The sequence below is a fragment of the Amblyraja radiata genome, chromosome 15, assembly GCF_010909765.2.
Source record: "Amblyraja radiata isolate CabotCenter1 chromosome 15, sAmbRad1.1.pri, whole genome shotgun sequence".
Taxonomy (NCBI): domain Eukaryota; kingdom Metazoa; phylum Chordata; class Chondrichthyes; order Rajiformes; family Rajidae; genus Amblyraja; species Amblyraja radiata.
Window position 1 is genome coordinate 36,420,145 of NC_045970.1, and position 13,099 is coordinate 36,433,243.

At 43.3% G+C, this 13,099-nt stretch overlaps 1 protein-coding gene across 4 annotated transcripts in view; it reads left to right on the forward strand.

Annotated features, from left to right (window-relative positions):
• Nucleotides 1-13,099, forward strand: part of sfxn2 (sideroflexin 2) — a 56,085-nt gene that overhangs the window by 4,697 nt on the left and 38,289 nt on the right. For all 4 annotated transcript variants that reach the window (XM_033034039.1, XM_033034040.1, XM_033034041.1 and 1 more), the window contains one exon: nucleotides 10,152-10,331. In XM_033034039.1, the coding sequence (XP_032889930.1) occupies nucleotides 10,162-10,331 (170 nt within the window). In that variant the 5' untranslated portion in view covers nucleotides 10,152-10,161. The remainder of the gene's footprint in view (nucleotides 1-10,151; nucleotides 10,332-13,099) is intronic.

A 13,099-nucleotide genomic window follows, 5' to 3' on the forward strand; every position in this document is an offset into this window, starting at 1 on the left:
TGTAAAAAAAAGAATCAATTTGGATATGTAATTTCATCAGTACATTAAAAGTCTAATGCAAGCCAGACCACTAATGTTTAAGCTCTATTGCTTTGAACCAATGGCTCACTTAGTAACAGTGTACTTGCCTCAAAAATTCAATTTTAAAAGAGGTCGAAAATTTTATTTTGTCCAAAATGCACAAAGATTCAAAGTTGACAGGGTGTCCATCTCAGATGGTACATTCCAATCTCTGGTAATGTTAATAAACTATTTAATAGGCAATCACAACTGCTTGATTGAATTGCTCTTTGCAACTCTATACCCACCACCTGTTAAGCTTCAAATGTCGTATAATGTTCCATTGAGCTGTCGATAAATATGCAAGTTTTATTATTGAAAAACACGCTTTCTCCTGGTCATAGAGTTGTACAGCACAGAAACGGGTTCCGTTATCAACTAAACTAGCCCTTCTGCCCACCATGTCCATGCCAACATCTTACCCAAAAGGACACGAAGTGCTGGAGTTCTCCAGAGATACTGCCTGACCCACTGAGTTACTACAGAACACCTTCTAAAACTATGAACTAGGGACCGATGTCTGAAGAAGGGTGCCGACCCAAAATGTCACGTATGCATATTTTCCAGAGATGCTGTCTGATATTAAGAGAGTTAACCAAACAGCTGATGAAAGAAATAAGCAGTCTCTTAAAGGAAGGGTAACAGCGGCAAATATTTAGGAAGGTAATTCCAGAGCAGGGCATGAAGGCAACTGGTACCACCACTGTTAATAGAGGGATAAAGATCAAAATGGAGATGGCACATTCAGTAAAAAAAAAGTTATCAATTACTTGGTTAAGTCTAGATTTTTGTTTATATGCTGCCCTTGGACCATTTTTATGTAGTGACTGATCATCTTCTGAGGTCCTATGTGACACCTGGAAACAAGACATGGAGTTCCTTTTCATGAGATTGGGGAAGGGATTGTACGAAAGTGCAACTCTGATCAGTCATTAAACCTGTAATTTTAATGAAATCTTGATTTGCTATGTTTTTAGGTTGTTTCCTTTAGCATTTCTTTGCATTGCTGGTTATTTATTTTATTTTAAGGACACAGCATGGAAACCGGACATTTGGCCCACTAGTCCACGCGTTGACTACCCGTCACATTGATCACCCGTTCACACTGGTTCTAAGTTGGCCCATTCCTTACACACTAGGGGCAATTTACAGAGGGCCAATTAACATACGAACCCACACCTCTTTCGGATGTGGGAGAAAACCAAAGAAAACCCACACAGTCACAGGGAGAACGTGCAAACTCCATACAGACAGCACTCGAAGTCAGGATCAAACCCCGAGTCTCTGGCTCAGTGAGGCTTAGCAGGGGCAGGATTGGAAACATTGATATGGCATAGAAACTCCGGTCATGGATGTATGGCGGTCGTTTACTGTGAGGGAAGAAGGCTCTGAGCTGCACATGGACCTTGTTACGATTATCGCCTCACTGACTGTGCTGCGAGGTTATTGAGACATGGCAATCCAATCACAGTTGGGTTTAAATTAATAACATTGAGAAAGCAGCACAGTGGCGCAGCAGTAGGGTTGCTGCCTTACAGCATCAGAAACCCGGGTTCAATCCTGACCACGGATGTTGCCTATACGGAATTTGTACGTTCCCCCTGTGACCACGTGGGTTTCTTCCAGTTGCTCCAGTTTCCTCCCACATCCCAAACGTGTATAGGTTTGTAGGTAAACCTAGGTTTACAAACCTGGGTTTGTAGGCTTTTGTAAATTGTCTCTAATGTGTACGGGCGATCGCTGCTCGGCGTGGACTCGGTGAACTGAAGGGTCTGTTTCCAAGCTGCATCTCCAAAAGTCTCAAAAAAATCGGCATGCCCTCTAATCGTGTCGTTTGTGGAAATATTTCCTCAGATTTGTTTCCGCAAAATTCATAAACCCAATTAGAACGTTTAATAGAGACACAAGGAACTGCAGATACTGGTTTACAAAATATGACACAGTGCTAGAATAACTTAGTGGGTAAGGCAGCATTTCTGTGAAACATGGATAGGCAACATTGTCCAGTGATGCTGCTTGACCTGAGTTGCTCCAGCATTTTGTGTCTTTTTTTCCTTTGATTATTTAATTTGCTAAAAATGGGCTCCAGTTGAAGCTTGCCACTGTACTTGCACTGTTCCATGCTAAAGGAAGTCTCTTCTGGTTCTTTAGTGAGTATGTATATGTTATCTTCTTTAACCTTTGATGAAATTGTATGCCAATTTAAAAATCGAAACTCTCATACTCAATGTCCCATCCGTTGAAGACAAGCATACCATATGCCTTCTTTACCACTCTATCTACTTGTGTTTCTGCATTCAGGGAGCTATGGACTTGTACCTTAATATTCCTCTGTACATCAAGGCTGTTAAAGGTCTTGCATTAGTTTAGTATAGAGATACAGCGTGGAAACGTGCCCTTTGGCCCACCAAGTCCATGCCAACCAACAATCGCCCCGAACACCAGTTTTATCCTACACACTAGGGACAATTTCCAGAAGCTAATTATCCTACAAGCCCTCACGTCTTTGGAATGTGGGAGGAAACTGGAGGACCTGGAGAAATGGTACAGATAGAACCTGTAGTCAGGATCGAACCCCGGACTCTGACGCTGTAAGACAGCAAATTTACCGCTGCACCACTGTGTCGCCCTTAAGTTAAAATTGTATTTTTACTTGTATACTTTCCCCTTACATTTGACCTCTGAAAGTACACGTCACAGTAGCTCAGCCTAAACACTCATATCTGTAACTGATGTATATCTTGCTGTAGCCTTCGACAACCTTCAGTTCACAACTCCACTAATTTTTGTGTTATAGAAAATAGAACATAGAAAAATACGACACAGGAACAGGCCCCTTCGGCCCAAACTATCTGTGCCGTTCAAGATGCTGAGACTATTGGGTGAGGCCAAAGGCCAACGCCTCAGAATAAAAGGATGTACCTTTAGAAAGGAGATGAGGAGAAGCACAAAAATTAGCCTGCCATCGGTGGTGGGGAAGATGCTGGAGTCAATCACAAAAGATGAAATAGCGGCACATTTGGACAGCAGTAACAAGATCGGTCCGAGTCAGCATGGATTTACGAAGGGGAAATCATGCTTGACTAATCTTCTGGAATTTTCTGAGGGTGTAACTAGGAAAATGAACAAGGGAGTGCCAGTGGATGTAGTGTACTTGGACTATCAGAAAGCATTTGATAAGATCCCACATAGGAGATTAGTGGGCAAAATTAGGGCACATGGTATTGGGGATAGAGTGCTGACATAGATAGAAAATTTGTTGGCAGACAGGAAACAAAGAGTAGGGATTAACGGGTCCCTTTCAGAATGGCAGGCAATGACTAGTGGGGTACCGCAACGCTCGGTGTTGGGACCGCAGCTATTTACAATATACATCAATGATTTGGATGAAGGGATTCAAAGTAACATTAGCAAATTTACAGATGACACAAAGCTGGGTGGCAGTGTGAGCTGTGAGGAGGATGCTATGAGAATGCAGGGTGACTTGAACAGGTTGGGTGAGTGGGCAGATGCATGGCAGATGCAGTTTAATGTGAATAGATGTGAGGTTATCCACTTTGGTAGCAAAAACAGGAAGGCAGATTATTATCTAAATTGTGTCGTTGGGAAAAGGGGAAGTACAACGGGATCTGGGGGTCCTTGTTCATCAGTCAATGAAAGTAAGCATGCAGGTACAGCAGGCAATGAAGTAAGCAAATGGCATGTTGGCCTTCACAGGGCTGCCTACATTGGGTGTGAGTTGGGAGTGAGAAATTGCGAGAGACCAAGCCCGAGGGGGTCGGGGGGGGGGGGAGCATATGGGAGGGGGGTGTCCCCCCTCCCATTGGTACAGAGTTTTTGCATTTTTCAGCTTGAAATTATGCAATCTGGTGCATACTGTAGCTAGTCTTTTAACTTACACTTGAATGCAATATTTATGCTTTAAATTGGATTAGCTATGAATAAGATTAGGCTAAATTACATTCCTAATTACATTCCACAGTAGAGCCAGGCTCTGATTAACAGGTGCAGCACATGAATGATCTTAGTTTATTCATGTATGGAAATCAGATTATAATCAGGCACTTGGCCCATGTTGACCAACCTGGGTCTCACTTCACACCTGGTACTACTCCTGACCCTGACTCCAGTTGCATACCTTCTCTCATTCCTGACCCCGAGTCCAGCCTTACCCCTGGCCCCCTATTCTACCCTGATCATAGCTGCTTACCTGCTTAGGTTCCCAGTGCTGAACACTCCCATTGTCCCAGCTTTGACTGCACACCTAGTACTATTCCAGACCTTGACTCTGGATGCACACATGGCCTTGCTCCTAGCCCCTCTGCACTGACAATATATCTGGTCCACACATAGAGCCCCAGGATCTGACCCCCTGGACTTAACCTATTACGTTCAAGTCCACAGGTGCTTATCTAATGCGGTAATCTTTTATAGGGCACTTCATGGACCAAATTTTATATAACAAAATTTGCTCCATCCAATGGCTTTCTTGTTATCTAACATGCTAGTTACTTTGTCAAAGAAGTCATCAATTGGTTGAACACAATTTCTCATCCATAAAATTATACTCACTCAGCTGTATAAGTATTCTGTTACCATTTCCTTCATTTTCCTAACAAACTGTCCTGAAGTTATTTTCACCCACAATATTTTCAGTAATTTGCTGTCTTCCTCTCAGCTGCGACTTTTCCGAAAAGCAAAGTGCAATAACTATATATTTAAGCAATAATATTCTATTTAATGTGATCTTGAGAGTACATAATATTTTCTGTGGTATTCAAAACACAACAATGATAAAAAGATCTTTGTTTTCTTTGCACCTACCAACATGCATACATTATTATATTACAGTTAATATGTACCAAGGGTAATTTTCTGTTCCAATGCTCCCCATTCCCAATTACTTTTACATTGAAGTGATTGAAATCCAAGTGAAGTTTAAATGGCATCAGAAAAATAAAACCTCCGGAATGGATGATATTCATTTATGTAGTTGATTGGAGTCAGTATCAGCACAATTACTATATTAAACTTTGAATCTTCAGATGTCCTGGTTCAAGCTAAAACTAAAGACAAATAATAACCTCCTCACACATTCCCCTGCAAGTATCTCTGTCATTCCTTTAAAATATGCCCCTTCTTTGAACAAGCTCTTAAACATTGCATCTGAATCAGTTTCCATCTGATTACTCTCGTTGAGGATGTTCAGCTATGTGTTCAATGAATAAAACAATGAGATTGGGGACATTTCTATTCAACCTGTCAAAGGAATTTGGGGGGGGGGGGGGGGGTAGAAATAGTCAGTGAGGTAAACAAACATAATAGTTGAGTGGCAAATGACAATTGTGCTACCTTCCCAATATTTAACTGAAGGAAATAATGGGTTATTGGGGCTGTATGTTGTGATAGACAGCCTAACACCTTGCATGTCATTTTAATATTACACATGTCCCATCCCCCTGGATATTCTGGATTAATAAATTAAGGTTTTGTCAACTAATTACAAATCAGGCTAATTACAAATCAATAACATTAGCCAACTCCGAAACATGAAGCGATGAGCATTGGGATCCAGGCATCACGGACAACTGGCATCAGTTCCCCGCTCACATCTGGCAGTGTTCTCAGTCTGAACCAGGGGCCGCGTGTGGGGCTGAGCGATCACTGGCCTTGAGGGTACCCGGCATGGGAGTGGAGCGACCAAGTGGGGGGAGGGATAGGAGGAGCTTTTTGAAGTTTGATGTATTAAAATCATGTTTTAGTGCATTGTAGAAGTATGATTTCAATGTTTTTTGTTTGAAGTATTTTTAAGGTCACTTTTTAAGGGGTAACTTTTTCCACACAAAGGGTGGTGGGTGTATGGAACAAGCTATCAGAGGAGGTAGTTGAGGCAGGGACTATCCCAACATTCGAGAAACAGACTGATACATGGATAGGACATGTTTGGAGGGATATGGACCAAAAGCAGGTAGTGCAGCTGGGACATGTTGGTGGGTGTGGGCAAGTTGGGCCGAAGGGCCTGTTTTCACACTGTATCACTCTATGACTACATTATACCTCCACCATGCATGAATGCTTCAAAATCAAGTGGTTGAGTTTTATTGCCATATACTCAAGCATAGAAACATAGAAAATAAGTGCAGGAAATGGCCATTCGGCCCTTCGAGCCAGCACTGCAATTCAACATGACCATGGCTGTTCATCTAAAATCAGCACTTCGTTCCTGTTTTTTTCCCCATAATACTTGATTTCGCTAGCCCCAAGATCTAAATGTAACTCTCTCTTGAATACATCCAGTGAATTGGCCTCCATTGCATTCTGTGGCAGAGAACTCCACAGATTCACAACTTTCTTGGTGAAGAAAGTTTGTCCTCATCTCAGTCCTAAATGGCCTACCCCTTAGAAACATAGAAAATAGGTGCAGGAGGAGGCCTTATTCTTAAACTGTGTGACACCTGGTTCTGAACTTCCCCAACATCGGGAACATTTTTCCTGCCGTTACAGTAAGTGAAAATCTAGCAGGCAAGCAGGATGCTTTCTCCAACCACCCCCATTTGAAGGCCACTATCTTCCACCACTTCCACCCAGTGCCTACTTCCAGCAGCCTCTGGTTGTCCTCCAGGATGCACCGAGCCGCAGCCTGGTCCCTGCCGGTCAACAGGGCGAATTCGGCACAGAGACTCTCATGGCAGCGGCGCAACGCTTCCGACGCTTCCGACAGCCCGGGACTCTTTCACTGAGCTGCTCCATGGTCGGAGCTGCAGCGAGCAACTCGCCACCCCGGCAAACACTCACCAGCCCCGGCTCCCCGTCCGCATCTACCCCCACTGCTGCTTCTGCTTCCATCCCTCCCTCCCCCTTGACGCTCCAACATCCACGGCCCATTCAGTTGATATTAGTTTTGAAATTCTCGTTAATCACAGAATTTCTCACGACAGTGCGTGTGAAATTCTGTGATCAGCGTGAGAGCGTGAGAATTTGGTGAAATGCGTGATTCTCACGCTCAATGTGTGAGAGTTGGCAGCTCTGCCTTCATAACAAGAGCAGTTGAGTATAGGAGCAAAGAGGTCTTTCTGCAGTTGTACAGGGCCCTTGTGAGACCACACCTGCAGTATCAAGTGCATTTTTCGTCCCCTAATTTGAGGAAGGACATACTTGCTATTGAGGGAGTGCAGCGTAGGTTCACAAGGTTAATTCCCAGGGATGGCGGGACTGTCATATGCTGAGAGAATGGAGCGGCTGAGCTTGTATACTCTGGAATTTGGAAGGATGAGAGGGAATCTTATTGAAACATATAAGATTATTAAGGGTTTGGACACACAAGAGGCAGGAAACATGTTCCTGATGTTGGGGGAGTCCAGTGCCAGGGGCCACAGTTTAAGAATAAGGAGTAAGGCATTTAGAATGGAGATGAGGAAACACTGTTTCACACAGAGAGCTGTGAGTGTTTAATTCTCTGCCTCAGAGGGTGGTGGAGGCCGGTTCTCTGGATACTTTCAAGAGAGAGCTTGATAGGGCTCTTAAAGATAGCGGAGTCAAGGGATATGGGGAGAAGGTAGGAACGGGGTACTGATTGTGGATGATCAGCCATGATCACATTGAATGGTGGTGCTGGCTCGAAGGGCCGAATGGCCTACTCCTGTACCTATTGTCTATTGAATTTCTTTAGTCAGAAGGTGATGAATCTGTGGAATTCATTGCCACAGACTGCAATGGAGGCCGTCATTGGATATTTTTAAAGCTGAGATTGACAGGTTGTTGATTAGTAAGAGTGTCCAAGGTTATGGGGAGAAGGCAGGAGAATGGGGTTGGGAGGGAAAGATAGATCAGCCATGATTGAATGACGTAGCAGACGATGGGCTGAATGGCATAATTCTGCTCCTATAATGTGCATTTATGAACTTATGAAGATAAACTAATCTCATCTGTCTGCACATGATCTATATCCCTCCATTCCCTGCATATCCACGTGCCTATCTAAAAACATCTTAAACGCTGCATCTTGAGTTTCTGCATATCAGGGCTAGGAATTTAAATTCAGTGCAAACTAATGAAATGTAAATCCTCCTGCTGCTGGTAGTGATGGGGGCAGAGTTAACCTTGTGTGATCCCATGGCTAAAATAAGCAGCTCTCAAAGTGATGCCACAAGGTTGACAGTGCGAGTTGGGGAGACGTCTTGCATTTGCAGTCACGGTTGGGGGTGGAAGGTTTGCATTCCTGGTGCAGTATTAGGATTAAATTGAAGTTGCTGTGTCTCCTTCTAAATTCAGCAACAGTTGGTAGTGGGAGCTGCTGACATTGGGTCATGTAACACAGCTGAAATGCCTGGTGTTGTTAGGCCAATTAAAAAATAACACCCAAAAACAAAAATTGCTGCCGTGCTTTCCACAATGTTGATTACAATCGATGAACTTCTCAAGTGCAGGGAGATCGGGCACATCATGAGCTTGTGAAAGGCGTCATATTTAGAGTTTAGGTGAGCTTAGGTTAAGGTGATGAATCAGGTCTTTCGGCCCACTGCACCCGTGCCGACCAGTGAGTTTCCCCCGCACTAACACTATCCTACATACACTGAGGACAAGTTTACAATTTTACCAAAGCTAATTAACTTACATACCTGTGTATCTTTGGAGTGTGGGAGGAAACCAGAATACCCGGAAAAAACTTACACGTGTCACAGGGAGAACGTCCAAACTCCCGCACAGACAGCACCCATGGTCAGGATCGGACCCGGGTCTCTGGCGCTGTAAGGCAGCAACTCTACTGCTGCGCCACCGTGCCATGTCAATGGAAGTCTCTCCATTTCTTCCTATTGAGCCTGGGAATCCAGGTGTTGTGCAGGGAAGGGTTGAAGGATGGGGTGGAAGGAAAAAAGATTTGTTTGTAAGTTAGTTAACTAAAATTGGAGAATTCAAGGTGAACCAAGTGAACCTTCAATGGCAGCTTGATCTGGGAGGATAATGAGAGAGAAAACATTTATAATCTGTCTGGTGTTTGATAAACTTAACTTTGGGAAAGGTTGCTCTCATGTAGTGTTTGGCTCTGGACCTGTACTTGCTAGAGTGTGGAAGGATGAGGGAGAAATCTCATTGAAACCTATCGAATAATGAAAGGCCAAGATAGTGGATGTGGAGAGGATGTTTCCGGTAGAGGGAGAGTCCAGGACCAGAGAGCACAGCCTCAGGATAAAAGGACATATCTTTAGAACAGAGATAAGGAGGAATTTCTTTAGTCAGAGGGTGGTAAATCTGTGGCATTCATTGCCACATACTGTGGTGAAGGCCAAGTTATTGGGTATTTTTAAAGTGGCGATTGACATATTGTTGAAACATTAGCGGCGACCACAATGAAGCCGCCATGGAGAGTATTGAGAATTCTCGTGCCGTAGGTGCAGTGGAAGTGGGTTGCCAGGAGGTTGAAGGTTGGCGTTGGTTCTCGTAGGTTGTAGCCGGTGCTGACCGGTGAATTTCATTGGCTCATTGGGGGAAAAAACCGTAAGCAGTAGTTTCAGAACCAAGGTGAACCGAAAGGTAATATTAAATGTCCGCCGAGCTTCACAGCCGTGTATCTCTGGCTTCTTAAAAGTTGTCTCCACTCCTTCTCCCCCATTCTACCCCCCTTCACTCCCCTTCTCCCCTCTCTCTTTTAAAGGACTTACGTGACCCTTCCCGTACACTGTGCTTTCACCGTCTTAATTACAGCGCCAACCTTCGTGCTCACCTTGTCTGTATCACCTTGGCTTTGCACCGTGTAAATTTCACTCAGACAGCACCCCCCCCGCTTGCCCTGTCCCCCGCCTGCATAATGGGCTGGTGAAGGAAGAGATGTGTGTGTGTGTGTGTGTGTGTTCCACTCTGACAGTCGCCTGAAAAATCGCCTAAATGGGACAGGCCCTTAAGGGTGTCAAAGGTTATGGGGAGAAGGCAGGAGAATGGGGTTTGGAGCAAAAAAACAGATCAGCCATGATTGAATGATGGAGCAGACTCGTTGGGCGGAATGGCCTAATTCTGCTCCTATGTCTTATGATCTTCTAAACTGCTTGAGCTTAGCTCTTCTGAAATTAAAGCCTTGAAAACATTTTCTCTTCCAGATTTTGAACAATGGCAGGAAACATGATGGATCTCAGTAAATTTAACATTGACGCCCCGAGATGGAATCAGAGCACTTTCATGGGACGGTTAAAGCACTTTTTCAACATCACAGACCCACGCACAGTGGGTGTATCCAATGCAAACCTCGATAAGGCAAAGGATCTGGTGGACAGATGCAGGTACGTAATTTATTATTGCAGCCTAGTAAAGCGGCACATTGAAATTAACATAATTTCATACGTTCTAGGAACAGAATTAGGCCATTCGGCCCATCAAGTTTACTCCGCCATTGAATCATGGCTGATCTATCGTTCCCTCTCAAACCCATTCTCCTGCCTTCGCCGCATAACCCCTGACACCCATAGGTAGATACGGTGGTAAAAAAGAATGTATCTTTAGAATGGAGATAAGGAATTTCTTTAGCAAGAGGGTGGTGAACTGTGGAATTCATTGCCACAGACAGCAGTAGAGCCCACATCATTGGGTATTTTTAAAGTGGAGATTGATACGTTCTTGATTAGTAAGAGAATCAAAGCTTACAGAGAGAAAGGAGAAGAATGCGTTTGAGCAGGAAAAATAGTTCAACCATGATCGAATGGTGGAGTCGACTCAATGGGCTGAATGGCTTAATTCTGCTCCTATATCTAATGGTCATGTGAGGAAATGACCATACAGTCCTTTTAGATGCCCTTGACATCCAAACCCTTCTTCACAGTTCTCGTAATTTTTTTCTTGAAACCCTGTCCAATTTCCTTTGGTTACCCACAGTGTTTTATCCTCAAAATAACTCTGCTAATTTGTTGCTAATGTCCCTGCTTTATTCACTCACAGAATTACCCCCCTCATTCCCACGGAGAGTGCTGTCATTCATTTTTCCTGATAGGGCACAGTCCTTTTCAAATGACAGATGCCAAGGATGCCTTTTGCCAGGATAATATTTTCGACTCTCAGGATTTGGAACAGGTTTTGCTTCTGCCACTTATCTCTCTTGCAGGCAAAATCTTGCAAATTCACACAGCTGTTTATATGCCTTGCCACCATGATCTCATCAACCTATCCTTTCCTTCGGGATAGATTATCTAACTTGATTCCCACGCAGTACCAGAAAATAACTTTAAAAAGCTAAAGAAAACTCCAGTTAGGCAAACCCGGTTTACAGCTGTTTAAAATACTAGAAAAGTTTGATAAGGCCACAAAACAAGATACAACCATTGCTAAAATGAAGACACAAAGAACTGCAGATGTTGGGTTATACCAATGATAGACATAAAGTGTCTATCAAAGCGGGGCGGGCAGCATCTCTGGAGAAAAAGTATGTGAGGATTTGGGTCGGGTGTCTGAAGAAAGGCCCCGACCCAAAATGTCACCCATCCTTTTCTCCAGAAATGCTGCCTGACCCGCTGAGTTACTCCAGCACTTTGTGTCTATCGTTACCACAATCACCAGTAGATACCCTAAAGCATACATTGGAAAGAGAAAGGAAAGTGACTTTTTAGCAGATCTACTAAAATATTCTGGAAACACAGTCATTTTAGGAGATGGGGGGACATTCGGCCCATCAGCTCTGTATTGCCTCTGGGAGACTGCAATCCAATTAGTGCCACTCCCAGGTGGCCCTGCAGATCTTTGTATTTTCAAGAGTCAAGAGTATTTTATTGTCTTATGTCCCAGATAGAACAATAAAATTCTTACTTGCAGCAGCACAACAGAATATGTAAACGTAGTACACTATAAACAATATAACAATGAGAGAGAGAAAAAAAGTTCAGTGTGTGCATATATACACATACAAATGCACACACACACATATATATACACACACACGCGCACACATACGTACACATGCGTACACACAAAACACACACATATGCAACTAGATATCCACCTCCCTTTGAATGCCACGTTTTAATCCAGATCTATCTCCCCTCCAGCAGTGTAGTCCATATCCTAATCAATCAGTGTGCACAAAGTTTCTTTTTAAGATGAAGCTCTCTTTTCATGTAGTGATGAGAGAATGCAGAAACTGGAATCTGGAGTGAAAACAAAGTGCTGGAGGAACTCGGCGGGTCAGGCAACATCTGTGGGTGGTTAGGAATTATTGATGTACTGTAGATTTTAGAGATGCAGCGCGGAAACAGGCCATTCAGCCCACCGAGTTCGCGCCAACCAGCAATCACCCCGCATACTAACACTACCCTACATACTAGGGCCAATTTACAATTTTTACTGAAACCAATTAACCTACATACCTGTATGTCTTTGGAGTGTGGGAGGAAACTGGAGCAATCAGAGAAAACCTATGTGGTCACACAGAGAAGGTACAAACAAACGTTCTATAACAACATTTAAAAGATATTTGAACAAGTACATGGATAGGAAAAATATAGATGGATATGGGCTAAAAATGTGTAGGTGGAACTAGTGTAGCTGAGACATCTTGGTCAGCATAGTCAAGTTGGGCTGAAGGGCCTGTTTCCGTGCTGTATGACTCTTTAGAACTATTTTACAATAGACCACAGCAGCAGAGGAGGCTACTTGCCCTATTGTGCTGGCTCTTTGATTGTGATTACTCCTCTCCCCATATCTCTTCATTCTATCCCCAATATGTGTTTATTCCGTTTTCCTTTGAAAGCTAATTATGAATTCATTTTTATTCCATTTCAGGCAATGCATTCGAGATAATAACAGTTTTCCCGCTTGAATAAATTCTCACCTTGCTTTCAGTCCTTTGCCATTTACCTGTGACTTTGTGTAAATGACCTTCCTGCTGAATTTCATTTGCACATATTTGATGATGTATTATGCAAACAACACGTTCTCAAGTCTTGTGACCATGACTACTGGAAATTTTAGATTTACTGGACCATCTGACTGACCAATTGGGGAATAAAATCATAAATATTACTCTTTAAAGATTTTTATTGCAAGTTATGATTAGTTAGTTAGT